We start from the raw sequence: 17,345 nt of genomic DNA, 5'->3' as shown, positions 1-17,345 counted from the left end.
GGACAGACAACTAGGGGGTGGGGAGAAGCTGGCCTGCTTGGCTCCCCTCTAGGTCTGAGGAAACGCTGCGCGCGAACCCTGGCTTTCCGCATAGCGGGGGCCACCAGTAGGTGGCGGTGGACAGGGTCGGGGTGGCTGCCGCGTGCACCCAAGTGCGGCCCGAGGTGACCTGCGCATGCGCGCCGCGAAGGCGGGACGCCTTCAAGGGCGGCTCGAAGCCGCAGTGGCCGTTGCAGCTGCGGCGCGAGGCCTGGCAGAGCGATCCGCTGAGGAGGGGAACTGACGGAGAAGTGCTGATGCTGGGTCTGCAGGCGAGATGCTGACGGTGAAGCTGAAACCGAAGCACCGCCCCTTCTGCTTCAGCGTGAAAGGCCACGTGAAGATGCTGCGGCTGGTGAGGGCGGGGCCTCGGGGTGAGGGACGGTGTCCCAGCGCGCTCCCCCGCAGGGAGGTAGGGCTGCAAAGTACGAAGCCGATGCCCTGTCCTCTCTTTCAACCTTGTTGAACCTCTGTCAAGGCCTTCCTAGAGGCAAGGCATTTCGCTCTGCACCCTGGGAGTAGAAGGGGAGAAATAGGGTGCTGTCCTCCCCCATCAGGGGCTTTACAGACCCACTCATAAAGCAAAATCCGCACACCTACATGAATGGCCCACACTTGGACCCACAAACCAGGTACCCAGGTTACCAGGGGAGGCAGCTGCAGTTGTACCACTCAGATGCCAACAAGATTAAAAACAAAAACAAAAACAAAAGCACTGAGGGGTTTCAGTGGATGCTGTGTTTACCTGCTAGAACTCAGTAGTTTTTATGTGAGTGAGCTCAAGGCTGATATAGTCCAGAGCAAGGACGATGGAACTCCTGGTTCCTGGGGTGTCAGACATGCCAAGAGCATTGCAGCAAGTTCTGGCAGAGGTTGGGAGAGAATGAATCGTCATTTGGAGGAAGGCAACCCGGCTAGTTAGAGAAGTGGAAATTATCATAAGAGAATATGTTGAAGGAATGCAAGAAGAGAAAAGGGGAAGGAAAAAAATAATTCTTAAAATTTAAAGACGCGACATGTAAGGAGAGGAGGTGGAAAGTTAAAGGTTACAGGGAAACAGTCCTGCTTATTATGAGGAAGAATTTTTTTTATTGGGAAAGTTGCCAAAATTAAGTGGCCACTTGGGAAGGCAGTACATTCCCAGACAGAAGAGGTAGCAGGCACAGATGAGCACTTAGCATGTTGTGACGGCAACTTCAGCTTCAGGTGAGTGGGCACAACAAACTGCATGCAAGGTCCTTCTCACACCAAAGTCTGTGATTCTGAGAAATAACTATGACGTAATGCAAGTCAGAATGCATGAAAGAGGTTTAGAAAACTACTCTGGAGTTCAAAAAATGGAGAAATTACCTTGGGTTGGGAGTAAATAATCAGGAAAGAAGTGACCTGAGGGTCTGGGGTTTTATGCCAGGTACTGAAAGCTTTGGAACACTGGAGGAGAAATGGGATTTTGTGAGAAAGATTCCATTTTTTAAAAATATAATTATAAATCTTTCTTATCATTTGCATATGCTTCAAAGTATTCTATAGTGTGAATGAAACACATTTATCATTCCTCTATTTCTGGTTTGATAGTCTCCAGAAAGGTTTCATTTTTGATATATTAATTCCCTCAACAAAATTTTGAATATTTAATGTATTCCCAGCCCTGAGTTAGGACTTGAAACAACAAAGACACCCAAGACAAAAGTCCCTGACTATGGAGTCCTTTAGTTTAGTCAGAGAGAGGCACACAAGCAGATAGCTGTGATGTGTGACAGGATGAAGTTAGAGCACAGAGTGAGGCATCTAACCAAGGAGGTGTCAGGAAACTTCCTAGGGGGACATTGGGTAGGGTTTAAGGGACAGCCACCTGAGCAAAGGCATGGAGGCCAAAAAAAAAAAAAAACCCAGCATGATTTATGCAGGAAACCATAAGAAGTTGAGTTTTGCCTTATTTTTTTCAGCCAACAGATATTTATTGAAAGCCTGCCATGTGCCAGGCACTGTTCCAGGCTCTTGGGAGATATCAGGGACAAAGCAAAGATCCCTGTCCGCATGGAGTTTACATATTGGGGTGGGAGGGCAGGGAAGACAAACAATAAACACAATAAATAAATGGTGTAGTATTCTAGAAGGGGGTAAGTGCTGTGGAACAAGAGAAAACTAAAGCCAAGTAAGAGAGTGTAAGGGAAGGTAGGGTTGGAGAGGAAGATTACAGGAATAGAATGGTCAAGTTAGGCCTTGTTGAGGTGACTACTGAGCAAAGCGTTGAGTGAGATGAGGGAGTTAAGCTATGAATATCTGAAGGAAGAGTGTTTTAGGCAAAGGAAAATCCAGTACAATGGCCCTATGGCAGGAATGTACCTGAAGGGTTCAAGGAAAAGCAAGGAAACCAGTATAGCGGGAGTGGACTGACATAGGGACACAGTGGGAGATGAAGAAGGTTTTGAGTAAAGTTGTATATGATCTAACATTTTAAAAAACTACACCAGGGGCTTCCCTGGTGGTGCAGTGGTTGAGAATCTGCCTGCCAATGCAGGGGACACGGGTTCGAGCCCTGGTCTGGGAAGATCCCACATGCCGCGGAGCAACTAGGCCCGTGAGCCACAACTACTGAGCCTGCGCGTCTGGAGCCTGTGCTCCGCAACAAGAGAGGCCGCGATAGTGAGAGGCCCGCGCACCGCGATGAAGAGTGGCCCCTGCTTGCCGCAACTAGAGAAAGCCCTCGCACAGAAATGAAGACCCAACACAGCCAAAAAATAAATAAATAAATAAAAACTACACCAGCTAATATGTTGACAATAGATTGGGAGGTGGGGGCTGGTGGGGACAGGAGGATTCCTGAAGAGGCAAGGGTAGAAAAAAAGGAGATGAGTTGGGGCTATTGCAGTAATCTGGGCAAGAGATGATAGTGGCTCAGACCAGGCTGTTAGCAGATAGTGGCTCAGACCAGGCTGTTAGCGGAGTAGGCTATAAGAAATGATCACATTTCAGATATATTTTGAAAGTAACCCCAACAAGATTTGCTGCTGAACCAGATGCGGTGTGAGAGAGAGAGAGGAGTCCAAAATCACTCCAAAGTTTTTGGCCTAAGCAGCTGGAAGAATGGAGTTGCCATCCACTGAAAGCCTGTGGGTGAAGTAAATGTAGGCAGAGGATCAGAATTTCAATTTTGGATTTCACTTTAGAGATGTCTATTAGACATCCAAGTGGCAATACTGAACAGGCATTTGGAATATACAAGACTGGATTTTAGGAGCGAGATTGGCACTGCAGAAATAGAAGTATTTAAAGTCACAAGACTGATGAGATCATCAAGAGATGAGTGTACATAGAGTGGAGAAGAGGACCATGGATGGAGCCCCAGAACACTTCAACATTAAGAGATTGGGGAGAGGAGGAGGAACCAGCAAAGAAGAATGAGAAAGCACAATTGGGGAGGTAGGAGAAACTAAAAGTATGGTGTCCTAGAAGCCGAATGAAAACTTTCTCGACGGAATGATCAGCTGTGTCAAATACTGATGATAGTTCAAGATGAGGACTGAGAATTGAACATTGGAATTATCCTGTGGATAAATTGTGAACAACTCTTTGCTAGATAAGTAGACAGGAGCTGAGTCATGGAAGACTTTGAATACCGTGGTGAAGGTAGGCTCTATTCTAGAAACCATGGGGAGCCATTGAAGGGTTTTAAATAGGTGAAGAATTGCACACATTTTTATTTCAGAAATTTTACTGTAGTATCTTTGTCATGGTAATTCAAGGAAAAGATACTGAAGGGCAGTAGTTTTAGGGACAAAGTGGATTCCCAAAATGCTTAGGCATTAAGTCAGCAGGACCTGCTGATTGGTCAGTTGTGAGGAGTAAGTTGGAGCAGTGATCTTAGGTTTCCAGGGGCAGGTGAAAAGATAGATGGTCATATCACCAATTAAGATAGTGAATACAGGAGGAAGGGGCAAGGTGACAGTTTTGCACACGGTGCATTAAAGATTCTAAATGGCTATTTATGTGTGAGATGTTGAGGATAGACCTGGGACAGAGACCCAGGTTGTGGACAGAATCTAAAGGAATGCCATCATTTTAAAGAGATGGGTAAAAGGAAAGCCCACCGAGAGAATAGTTTCAGAGGTATTAGAACTAGAAAAGGTGACATGGGAGCCAAGGAGTAGAAAAGTAGGAAAAAGCCAATGGCAAATAAGTCATGGGGGGCCAGTAGGATAAGGATTGAAAAATGTTTGTTAAATTTAGTAATTTTGCAATCATTGATGATCTTGGCAAAAGCAGTCTACATAGAGTGGTGAAGAAATGTTTGAGGTATTAGTGGAATATTTAAAAGCTAACTGAAAACAAAGGCCAGGAGTTAGGAAAGATATGAGCTGTTAGTATGGATTAGGGGAGAACCCAGTGTGACTGAAATCATGGGAATTAAGAAAATGGATTAATCACCAGTGCCAAATTCCAAGGTTACAGAAGATGGGGACTGAAAAAGTGACCCTTGATTTCATAAACCCATGAACTCAAGACCTTGGTTCAGTAGAGTAAATGAAGTGATTTGAGATGACATGTTGCTGATCATAATTATATTAATTATAAAGAATGAGTTATTTAGTAACTAGTTATATTTACTGTTACTGCTTACACAGTTATATTTACTGTGTAAGCAAACTGACCAATTTAGAAGTTTAAAGGTAAGCTGCTTTTACAGTAGTAAAGTAATTGAAAGAATTATGAATAAGTAGCCTATATAGATCTAAGGTTAAAAAGAGAATGTGGATGCTGACAGACTGATCATAAAAGTCTAGCCAGGGAAGACTCTTGACAAAACCATTCTCCAAGAACACAGAGACTTTGGATAGAGCTGTGTCTCCTAAGAACATCATGACATTGACAGACTCCCAGGGACCTACCAGCTTATTTTTTCCTTTAAGTCACTTTTCATTTCTGTTTTCTATATCTTCATTTGGAAATGAGGAAATTGGATTAGATTAATAATCTTCAAGGGTTTTTTTTTCCACTTAAGTTTTTGTTAATTCTGATTGCATTATGTTTAGATAAGAGGAAGTGTGCTAAAAAGCGAAGCATCAGAATTGTTGGGTTTTTTTGTTTTGTTTTGTTTTTTTCCTTTTCTTCCTCACAGGATTCTTTAGAGAATTGTTTTTCTCCGACAATTTGTTTTCCACTTTCCTCCCCAGTATTTTTCATGGCAACATTCTAAGTTTAAATTTGACAGCAGATTCCAGATTGTTAAGAGTTAAGGAGTGATGAGTGGATGATAAGGAATTATAGCAGCCAGTATACAGACTTTTTTGAGAAGCATTACAGGGAGAAGTAGAAAATGGGAATTTCTGTGGGGAGCAGGGTGAAAGGAAGGTATGTGTGTTTTAAGAGACGATAACTTAGATATGTTTAGAGGATGATGAGGAAAGGAACTAGTGGAGGAGGAGAGATTGAAGGTACGAGAGGGAAAAGGAGATATTTAGTGGAAAAAGATCAAGGGAACAGATGTGGGAAGTGATGGTATTAGGTATACAAGCGGAGTAATTAATTAGACTTAAAACAGAGAGGGATACCTAGTTCTCTAAAACACAAAGAGAAGTCAACATCCATACATTTTAGTCTTCCTCTTTTAGATGTGTGTGTATATGGAAGAAACCCATTTGTTATTTTAGAAATGATCATTTTTACAGCTTAAACTTGTATTCAATAATCACTGAATATATCATGTTTTTTTTTCCTATAGGCGCTAACTGTGACATCTATGACCCTTTTTATCATCGCACAAGCCCCAGAGCCATACATTGTTGTCACTGGATTTGAAGTCACTGTTACTTTCTTTTTCATAGTTTTATATATACTCAGACTTGATCGATTAATTGACTGTATATTTTGGCCTTTGCTTGTAAGTGTTCAGTTTCACTGTTAAATTTAACTACTTTTTCCTGCCATAGAGAGACATTTTAATAAACTCTGTTCTTTAGTTTTCTTAAGCCTTTAAGGAATCTCTGACAGGCTTAGGAAGGAGGAACTCTACCTACTGCTAATGTGCTCTGGGGAGATTCTCAGGGAACCAGGGCAGCCACGGAGCATAAATTCTCCTCTGAGCTCTATCAGTAGATATGGCTAACCTTTCAGACCTTTCTTTCTAAGGAGAATTCATGTAGGTGTAGATCTTCAAAAGAAATTTAAATTTAAGATCATGGTCAATGAAATTACACAGCATTCTTAATCTTTACCTCCTTTTTAAATGCATGTTGATATGACCTCATAATTGGGGAATAGAAATGGAGACAGATACACAAGTATCTACATCTTACACATCCCTGATCACTAAATGGAAAATCAAAATAATTTAGAGGCTGAATAAAGCACAACATTTTCTTACTTCAAAATGTCTATAATCATTAATGCCACATAATTTTTAACTCATCTTGTAGAACCTTATTTAGTAGCATATGGACTTTACCTGCCATACTCACAGCATTAGGAATAACTGTCCAGTGGAATGCCCAGATGGTCTGGAAACTTTCAAAATAGGCACGTTGAAGATATTAACTAAGGGATACTTGGCCCTTCAGCCTGGACCATAAGCTGGTTCTAGGAACCAGTGACTGAGTGACTTCACTGCTACTCTTTCAAGTCTTATCCCCAGAATCCTATCTCCATAGGTCTCCTTTCTGAGACCCCTGCTGCCCTTCCACCCTTTGGCTGGGCTGGTAGCACCACTTGTCTCATCCTCTTGGATTCCAGAGTGCTGATATCCAAGCTGATAACCCGTATTAAGAAGAGAGGACTTCAGAGCTAGTCTCAAACCATAAGCATCCCTTAAAGTGGTGCCTTCTGGAACCACTTTTGAAGACCAATGATGAGCATTTCAGGCTAATCTCAAGCTGAGAAAGTCCCCAAAGTGGAAAGCTGGGAAATAGACAGGATCGTCACGGCACCTCTCCAAAATCCTCCTTGATCTACACTTTGGAGCTGGACCTGACTGAAGTAAGGTCTGGGACAAGAGATTACAAAGCCTTCCTCAGTTGGCCCTCAGGATATGTAATACCATTTAGTGGCAGAAAGGACTAAGCTAAATTATCCCAAGGATTTCTTCAAGGAGATGACGAACATGGTCCACATCCTGTTAATCTTGTACCCAAAAAGTCGTAGAGTTGCTCTTCACACTCTGCTTTTCCAAAGTTAATAAAACTAACACATTTGAGCATTTATTTTTCCTCAAACTGTAGTAATTCTCTGGAGCTTCTTACACGTCCCAGTAATAAACTTGGAGTCCTAAATTTAACAGAACACACTGAGAAGGAGTGTGGCCTATGTATAGCATACTGAAAGTAGTCTCCAAATCTCTGAGGCTCACACTTGGCTGATACTGTACTCTTAGAAATGGTGCTATATTGGTCAACTAAGTTATTACTCCATCATGAAACCCAGATTCCTCTCTGCTCTTGATCTCATGAAATCATTTATTCAACAAATATTAAGTATCTGCTAATCCCAGATTCTATACTAGCTTCTTTGATAAAACAAGACACAAATCTTGCACCTGAGAAACTTTCAATGTAGCCAGGAAGTAAGATAGGCGAGCAATCCAGTATAACAGGTGCTGTGATAGATGTATACCCGGACGGTGTGGAAGGGAAGGGGACCAAGTCACAACAGGCTTGCCTGAGGAAAACTACGCCTGTGTTGAGGGCTGGAGGATGAAAAGTAGTTAGCCGACTGTATGGGGCTGAGAGAGCTTTGCCAGTACAGGGAGCAGTGTGAGGGTCTAGGGGGAGAAACAGCTGGACCCTCAAGGACCTGCAGGAGTTCTGAGTGGCTGTGAAGAAGAGAGGGGCAAGAGTGGAGGTCAGAGAGGCAGTAGGAGGTCAGAGCATGCAAGGCTTTGAATGCCCCGAGTTTTAATCCAAAGGCCGCTGGAAGCTTTGGGAAGTTTTTCAGTAGGAGAGTGACATGATTAGCTCATATCTGAGGAGATCGCTGGTGGCAGTGTCGATAATGGCTTGAAGAGGAACAAAACTAGAGGTAGGTCTCAGGGACCGCTTAAAAGTCTCTTATCATAATCCAGACATGGAAATGAGAAAGGCCTAAATTAAGGTTAAAACGGTAGCTGGTGAGAAAAAGTGTTGATGAAAACTGATAGGACTGGGTAACAGGAAAATCAAGGATAGCTGCCATTTAAAGAACTGTCTTAAGAGGATAATGAGACAGGAAGTATAGGAGGAAGGACCAAGGAGAGTGGTATGTAATGAGTTCAGTTTGAGAAACAGAAGGTTTTAGTTGCTTATGGGATATTCAGATGGAAATGTTCAGGTCTGAAGCTTAGGAGAGAGAAGTCAGAGCTGCAGCTTTGCGAGTCATCACCTCGTGATGGTAAATGAGCTCTGGGAAAATGGCTCGGAGGGAGAGTAGAGCAAGATAAGGCAAGACTGGGAAATACCAACATCTGGCGTGGAAAGGAGGAGTGGCCAGAGAAGGACAGGAGAGGACCCAAGGGAGACCCATGTCCCAGAAGCCAAGAGAGGAGAGCATTTCAAGAAGAAAGAAGTGGTGACTAATGTCACAGGTAAAGGAAGAAAGCCCAGAAAAAAAAAATCTATATTCACTGACTATATTAATAGAGTCCCCCAGTGACCTTTCCCAGAGTGGTTTGCCTTGAATGGACAGGTGACAGTAAAGCAGTGGGGATAGTTAGACTGAGCAGGGAAGGACACAGCTGTAACTAGAGGGGCCACCACTGAGTTGAGGAAACCTGGCCAGGCACAAAGGAGGGTAATAAACAGTGAGGTCCCAGCAGAGTGGTTGACGGGAATGGGGCCAGAGCACAGCTGGAGAAGTTGTCTGTGGCTCTTTCACTATAACAAAAGTGAAGGACACAAAGATGGCTGAAGATTCCAATTAATCTGTAGGTGGGGAAAAGGTAACCTGTAAATACTTCTATCTGATGGCCACTGTCTTCACTGATTAGGAAAGAGCTTGGTCGTCTGCACACAGATTTGTGATATGTGTCATTGTCCCAAAGTTGCAGTAACTAACACAGTTTGTAGAGCAGGCTTCCTCTGACTGTTCCCCTCAAGTGCTCCAGTGACAGAAAACACACAAAGTGAGCCAACCCAGGGCTTTGTGGTGATATGTAAGTACAGGCTCAAAATTTCTATGAAATCTCCATTTTTGTAATTAAATTCATATTCTACTCCATGGCATACTGATGTTTGGTTTTAATAGAAAAGCAATGCTTTAAACCACCATTAAGGATCACTGATGTTCTGGAGCAGGTGCATCCTTTTTTTCCCCCCTGTGATTCTCTGCACTCCCTAGAACACCATTTTTATCTGAAGCCATTTATATACACTTAGCCAAATTACTAACAGGAGGCAGGGCTGCCTGTCTGAAGCAGAGGTGTGGTCTATTGCCTTGAAGCAGAGCAAAATACCCAGGACAGAGGAGCATTAACCTAGAACTCAATATCTCCTGCAAACGAGGACTTTTTTTCTGCCTAAATGTATCTAATCTTGCCCTGTCCCTGTTGAACCTCTTCCTATTTTCTTTGTAATAACTACTTTTCTAAGTTACCAGAGTTTTGAAGTTTGATATTTCTGTGTTAAAAATTCCTTCTTGCTACCGATATCTGCAAATATACATAAACCATTCCAGAATAAAGACAATTTAACTTTCCCACAGTTTACATCCATTCAAAATGTAAGTTGCACCTCTTAAAGCCACAGTTCAGAATGAAAATGCTTCATTTCAAGAAATTATTAAATGAATGAGCTACATCATCAAAAAATAATTGCATAATTGGCCAGCTGTTGCATACAGATATGTGGGAGCTTTTTCCCTAAAATTACCACTTTCTCCAGCCCTAAGTTTTATTAATTGCATTTGGAGTAACATTATAAAGTTGTTTATTTTATGGTGTAGAGCACTCCACACTTTCTCTTATATTATTAAAATTGAGCATCCTGACTTCCCAGTGTACCATTCTACTTTAAACGTTCCGCATAATACAGCATCCACTCCTAACCAGATGAGTTCTCCCTCCAACTACATTTAAATTAAAAAGACATAAGCCTGTTAAGGAGTTAAATGATTGGTGTATCATAGGTTAAGAGACCCATTAGGCATCATTATAGGCCAAATACAATATATGTGTCATTTTACTGCAGCAGTTTGATTTCCTAAAACTAAATAAAACTATTTAAACTAAATAAATTTAATAAAATGGAACTTTCAAAATCTTTAGGGAGCTGATTCATTTTGTTGGTGATCTTCATGTAAAGCTGACCTTTCTATTCTGTGTTTTCAGGATATTATCAACTCAGTGGTTACAGCAGTATTCATGATAGTTATATCTGTGTTGGCACTGATCCCAGAAACCACAACATATATAGTCCTTGGAGGGGTAAGTGGAGGTATTTCTGGTTTCTTCCTTCAGGTTTGATCAGAATTCAAATTTACTTGAAAAATAAATACAAGAACGGAAAGCTAGACTGTATTCATCCTTGAGGCTTCTATGCCAGTACACAGTACCTAATGGCTTAATACTTTTGTGTGTGAACACGTGCCCTGATTAATGTCAAGGAATATGATTTCACGCTAAAATTGAAGTTAACCAAATAAAGAGATTCCTCCATATTTCTCATAGATATGTAGGGCTAGACTAGACTGAGAAAAGCTACTGGAATCAGTTACAGTACTAAACTCTCATAAACCTGATGTCAAGAAAAAAACAAACCATGGATGAATTTCAGAGCTCTCCCTTTTCAAGAAAAGGATACATCCCACTTGTTAAGGTGAGACAGACTGTTCTGAGCTCAGTTATTTCTTGTCCAGATGCTGCTTCAGATGGAATTTAATAGATGTGTCATCGTAAGGGAATGGTGGTAGGAAGCCTTGTAACTAAAGGATTATTTTGAACACTGAAGAGAAGCAAATCAGTTTAATTTGGAAGGCAAGCCAAAACAAACGAAGAGTCAAGTAATTTAGTTAACAGTTCCATCTGATATTCTTCTGAGATTTCTTATAGGGGGTTCAAAATCATTTGGCTTTTCTAGGTTCTGATTTAGAGAAGTGAATTATTAAGTTCTTCTTAAATAAATCTCCCTCCTACTTCCTTGTCTTTTCATAGTATGGGCCACTTAGGAGAACTGGCCACATATGTCAGAATCCATGGCTTTTCAACTCCTTCATTAGGCCCAAAGCAACTTCATGAGGGATGGGAATTACTCTAGAAATGACATAGTGCTGTAATAGCAATTTCTCCTAGTTGTCTTTAAAGATAATTATGGAGAAAGAGGGATGAGGCGTAGGGTTTACTTTCACTCACGTATTTACTCATTCACTCATTGATTCATTCTTTAAGTGCACTTGAGTAGGTGCTGACAAAGTATAGAGCCACAAGCCACAGGTGGCTATTGAGCACTGGAAATGTGGCTGGTCTGAATTGAGATGAGCTGTAAGTGCAAAATACACACTGGATTTCAAAGACTTACTGGCCCCAAAAGAGAGTGTAGAATTTATAATTTTATTATATTGATGACATGTTAAAATTACATTATTTTGGATGTATCAGGCTAAATAAAATATATTATTAAAATTAATTTCACTTGTTTTTTCTTTACTTTTTAATGTGGCAATTAGAAAATTTTAAGTTAATTATGTGGCTTACATTGGTGACTCACATTATATTTCGTTTGGACAGCTCTGGACTAGAAATGTGAGCCCTATATCCTCAAGTTGCTTAGAGCCTAATACAGGAGACAAAAGTGCAAACAGCTGTGTCTGAGCTGTTAGCAGAGTGCTGTGGGGCACAGAGAAAAGGAAGCAGCTACCTCTCTCCGGCAGTGGAATCGTGGTTTGCCAGGACTAAAGGGGAGGAAACGGGGATGGTTCCAGGTGGAGGAACCAGCAACATGCTGTGTACCAGAGTCATGAAAGCACCGGTAGGAGGTACTTAGCATGGTCAGAACCTAGGAAGCTGCGTTTGAGATTCAGGATGGAAAAGGAACAGTGTCTGAAGCCAGAAGGCCAGATTTCTTGGCAGTTGGATGGAGCTGGCGAAATAACACTGGCATCCCCTTTCTCCAGCCCCGGCACCAGTTCTCAAATAGCCATCAGAGTACCTAAAGACCATGTTCTAGTTTATTCCCTTTACCTCAGTTTTGTTTTCCTGAGGCCTATTTAGAATCCCACCCCTTAAGTGGATGTAGCCCAGCCTTTGAGAATTCACTTTGGGTCATCTTATCACTCCAGTTCTCCAAAGCTCTTATCACAGCTACTATCACCATGGTTAAATCTTGAGCTGGTGTTAACCTGACCTTTTCTCCAGTACAGTTTGCACTAGGAAAGTCAAACAGTTGATCATTGGGTATAGAAATGTTGATTGGTAACTAAGTATCATCGGCAGGGCTTTGAACAGTATATCCAGGAGCAAGTCAAGAGATCCATACAAGTATTTGTTTCAGAGCCCACACCACCTCAATATTGTTTCTGCTCACTTAAATTATCTTTCCCTTTCTCTAGGAAGGTACTGGGAAAACTTGGGAATGAGAATAAAATGATCTCTGAAGTCTCTTCCCATTTTAGTATTAGGTGACAGCATAGGGAGCAATCCTGGTGCCCTCGCAGGAGAGGAAACCGGTGGGCAGACCACCTAAAACCTGTGTGACCATGGCCACAGCAGTGACACTGTGTCTTTGTTTCAGGTGTTTGGACTCGTGGCCTCGGTGTTCTGTATTGCCGACGGGGCCCTTATTTACCGGAAGCTGCTGTTAAATCCAAGTGGTCCTTATCAGAAAAGTGCTGTTCATGACAAACTATAAGTTTTGTAAATTTATATTCCTTTTTAGTTGATGCTAATTATTAAACATATCTCTTTATTCTAACACATGTTTTCTGCAGTTCTCATTTTAATCTCTATATGGGAGCTGGAAGAAGAGATTTAGGAACTGTGGGCCCAGCGCTGTAACTTCCAAGGGAGCGCTCGAGCGCCTGAATCTTATGGGATCCGGTTTTCCTGTTCCTGGGCCCGGGAGGCAGAGGAGAAAGGCCGGGAGGCCCGAAATGGTCTTCAGAGCCCGCTCCCCGGCTGGCAAGCAGCACAGAGGTGGTGGCGTTGAGGGGACCTTGAGTTCCCAGGCTAGGCAGCGGCGTCGCATCCCGGTGGCTACGAGGGCGGCTGAAGGGCTTGGTTTGTCTGCCGGCAGCGAGAGCTGAGTGCGCGCGAGGGAGAGGCGGCCGGCAGCCGTTGCGGCGCGACGCTGGTTCCCAGGGGAGAGCCGGCCGCCGCCGTGCAGGCTCAGAGCCGAGGGGCCCGCCAGACACCACCAGGCTCGGGGGTCCACCATGAATCCTGAAGACGACAACGCACGTTCGGGGGACTCGAAATCCGGGGGACGTCCCTCCCGCTCAGTAAACGTCGCCCGTGCGGCGCATCCCGAGCGCTCGGCGCCATCCACAAGCTCGGTGCGGGACACAAGCGCGGCGCCCTCAGCATCCCGGGGGCGCACTGCACCCACACTCAAGCCCACTGCACAACCCGCGATCCCCAGCCAGCGGGAGAAGAAGGCCATACAAAAGCGTGCTGAGGGCCGCGCCAAAGTCCCGCCCAAATTCAGGGACAGCCTCAAGCGTTTTTTCTTCTCGCCCACAGGCATCTTGAAGATCGTTAGGCTGGTGAGCAGAGAGAGCTGCTGGCCCGCTGGGCGGATGCAAGGGCGGATGCAGGCCGGCTTCGGCCGCAGGGAGTGAGTGATTCCCAGGGGCGCCACCTGGGGGAAACTTCCCTAATTCCCTTTGCCGGTCCACATTGTTTCGCCTCCCCTTTCTTCCTCCTCTCCCTTTGCTCCTGCCACACACTCTACCCTTGCTACTAAATTTGGCACGCTTCCCCCCACCCCTCACTTTTATATTCCTCAGGTTTCCCCTCACAAAGGGAATTAGGGAAGCAATGGAGATAATAACAGCCATGTGTACATTAGCAAACAAGAATAATAGACTTGACCAATAAAGTTGATAAACCACTGGCCAATGTAACAGGAAAAAATGGGGTAAAACAGGACATATATTTAAAGTTAGAAACCAGAAAGGGAAAATAATGCAAACCCCGAAGAAACTGAAAGGATTCACAAGAGCACTTTGCAAAACAAATAAATATGAATAATTGGATCAAAGAGTTGATTTTCTGGGAAACTATAAATTACCAAAACTGATCCCAGAACAGAGAAAAACCTAAACAGACCAATATAAGCACAGGGGGGAGAATGAGAGTATCTTTCAGAAATGTGTCAGGCCCAGACTTTTTCACAGGTTAACTCTTTTCAAACCTTCATGGGATGCAATTCTGATACTATTCAAACTTTTTCAAAGAATAGAGAAAGAAGAAACATTTCTGAGCTATTTTTACAAAGTCAGTGTAACACTGATATCAAAACCTGACCAAGTTCAGAAAAAGAAAACTAAATAGAAATCTCACTTGTATCAAAGCAGCAGTATTAATATATTAACAGAAAATGCTCATCAGTGCTTCTTCAAAACACACCATGAAGAAGAAACATAAGGATGATTCAATATTAGGACTCTATTAAACTAATCTGCCATAAGTAAAAGGAGAAAAAATTAGGACACTCTATCAAATAGGGTACAGAACACATTTGACAAAATTCAACATTCATCTCTGAGTGAAAAAAAAGTGAGCAAGGGAAGAAGAGAGAAACCAGTTAAATAGGAATACACAGATATTTCAGTGACATTATAAAAATAAACCCAAAAGTCAGCATCGTATATAATTAAACCTCAGAAGTATTCCCATTAAAATGAGGAACAAAGAGGATGCCCACTAGTCACCACAATCAGACAGGAAAAAGGAATACGTAAGAATATTTGAAAAGAAGAGGCAAAATATATCATTTCTTACAGCTGATATGATCAAAGATCTAAAAAATAAAATCAACTGGGAAACAATTTAGAACAAGATAATTTCTACTAACTCATTAGTAGAAATGAGCAAACAAGCACTTAAAATAGAAGAAAATGTTTCTCTTTACAATAGCAATCAAGATGACAAAATATCTAAGATTAAATGAAATAAATTTGAAAGACCTATATGAAGAAAACTTTAGAACTCTATTGAGAGATATTTTAAAAACCACTAAAATAACCGGAAAGATATACTTTGTTCTTGAAGAGTTAAGACTAAATTTTGTAATCTTTCCATATTATAAGTTAAAGGAAATCCCAATTAAAATACCAACAGGCTTAGCTTCGGGAACTTGACCAAGACAAAATTGAGAAACATAAACAACCTGAGAATGAGTACCGAAAGGGGGACTAAATCAGACAATAATACAACATAAAATGAGTTGCTTGTAATTTCAGAAGTACTAGAAAAGAAATCAGCAACTCAATAGTAGAAAAGAGTTTCAAAAGCATCCCGAATACATACGAAAATTTAGTATATGATAAAGGTTGGATTTCAGATCAGTGCTGTTTCCCAATAAATGATGTTGGGATAATCAACAGCTGTTCAGAAAGAAAGAAAGCTGGGACTCTACCTCACTCTTTCTATCAAAATCAATATATTTTTACTTTACTTGACCTGTATATACACAATTCTTTCTGGTATGAAATATACACTGTTAACAGTGATTACTTTTAAGGAGATAGACTAGGGTTGGGATGAGGGAGGAGAAAGAAACTTCTGTACTGTGTGCATTTTTTGTGTGTATTATTTCATTTCTTAAACATGTAAGGAATTTTAAAAATAATATGTATGTGCAAAACAATACAGGCAATTGCAATATAATCAGGTTTACAGTCTGACCGTTTATGCTTTTATTTTGTTTTTTAATAGCCCATTTGCATTAAAACAAATCCTGTTTCTTTTACTGCAGGGCCTTCTCATAGGGGCACTAGTTTGTTTCATCATTGCTGAAGCCCAGGAGTCCTATATAGCAATCACAGTCCTGGAAACCTGCATCGTTCTTTATTTCATTCTAACATATATGCTAACCCTTCACCACTTGATGACTTATTTACATTGGCCCTTACTTGTAAGTGTTCATTTTCATAATTTTCATATAAGCTTTGCCCTCAGCCCCACAGTAAAGGTTCTCCTCAAGGAAGTGCAACAGAGAGATGTCTCTGGACAAGGACATAGCTGAGCTATGACAGAGTGTCACCCTCATCCCAGAGAGGAAACTAGCCTAAAGCCCAGAAGGATTCCTTGAACCCCTCTGTCTATAGGACAACCAACACACACACCTGCTTCCATCTCATTACGGCCCTAAACACGTGGTACTTTTCAGCTGGTCCTAAAGAAAATTTTACTCAGTATGTTCAGTAGTATATTGCTTGTAAAATGGCACATGCTTCTTCTACTTGTCAAACAGCACCCTCTCTAACAGATTACAAACGTCCCTCCGAAAAGCATGTTTCTACAACATGGCTAAGTGGCAGAAAACTGTCACGTGTGCCCTGAAAGAGTGCAAGAGTCAAACTTTTCATGTGTTAAGGGTCCATCTTTTCCAAAGGGGTGCCGTATGGTGGAGTATTCAGGAAAAGACACTGCATAGCCTTCTTCAATAGCTTTTTCCAGAATTTCATACTCTTTACCAACTGAAAAATTCCCAAAGCTAATTCCTCAGGTCTCAGAAAAATCCTTTTTATTCCAGAGTCTGAGGCTCTGTATCCTCACAGACTGGAGAGGAAGCATAGTTTTGTCCAGATACAGACATGGGTCCAGTTCCTGGCCCTGCCACCTTACTAGCTGTGAGAACTTTAGCCTCAGTTTCCCCATCCGGGAAATTCAGAGAAGGAAAAGTGTGATGATAAGAGCCGTCTGTAGGGGTCCTGTAACATTTAAATGTGTTTAAAGCAAAGATCACAAAAGGCTTGCCACAAAGTAAATATTCGCTACAAAGTGTGGGTCGGACCCCCTGAGGCAGTTGGGTGGCTTTTACCCTTTTATCTTTTGCACCGTGAACCATCCTAACTCCGAGCCCATGCCTCTTCCACATCATACTTTTTTATGGTACCTTTTTTAAACTGTAAGGTAGGATTGGTTGCTATTGAGCTAAAACTCAAAATACTTTCTTCAAGCGTCTGAGGGATTTTCTGAAAAGGCTGCTGAGCTCTCTCTGTCCCACAGAGTGCTGAGCAGCAGAAAGCACACGAAGCAAACTCTGAGCAGCTTTAACTGGACACGTGGAAGACCCTCTCAGTTATGGAGAGCTATAACCATGGAGAGGTTTCTGAGGGGAAACTAAAATCTCTGTCCATGGAAATGTTCAAGAGGGGAAGGTAAAATAACTGTTTTTGAGCAC

At 42.1% G+C, this 17,345-nt stretch overlaps 1 protein-coding gene across 1 annotated transcript; it reads left to right on the top strand.

Moving 5' to 3' along the window:
• Positions 1 to 316: 316 nt before the first annotated feature.
• CKLF (chemokine like factor) lies at positions 317 to 12,845 on the top strand. The gene is made up of 3 exons (XM_061173440.1): positions 317 to 394; positions 10,331 to 10,426; positions 12,729 to 12,845. The coding sequence occupies exons 1-3, from the start codon at positions 317 to 319 to the stop codon at positions 12,843 to 12,845; spliced, it is 291 nt and encodes a 96-aa protein (XP_061029423.1).
• The last annotated feature ends 4,500 nt before the right edge of the window (positions 12,846 to 17,345 follow it).

This window comes from Eubalaena glacialis, chromosome 18, assembly GCF_028564815.1.
Source record: "Eubalaena glacialis isolate mEubGla1 chromosome 18, mEubGla1.1.hap2.+ XY, whole genome shotgun sequence".
In the NCBI taxonomy this organism is placed as follows: Eukaryota; Metazoa; Chordata; class Mammalia; order Artiodactyla; family Balaenidae; genus Eubalaena; species Eubalaena glacialis.
This window is presented reverse-complemented; position numbering and strand designations above follow the sequence as displayed.

Excerpts from the sequence above, each read along its gene's own strand:
- CKLF (XM_061173440.1), top strand. The coding sequence starts at position 317 with ATGCTGACGGTGAAGCTGAAACCGAAGCACCGCCCCTTCTGCTTCAGC. Across the intron at positions 395-10,330 it reads ACGTGAAGATGCTGCGGCTG|GATATTATCAACTCAGTGGT; the intron begins GTGAGGGCGGGG and ends CTGTGTTTTCAG. Across the intron at positions 10,427-12,728 it reads CATATATAGTCCTTGGAGGG|GTGTTTGGACTCGTGGCCTC; the intron begins GTAAGTGGAGGT and ends TCTTTGTTTCAG.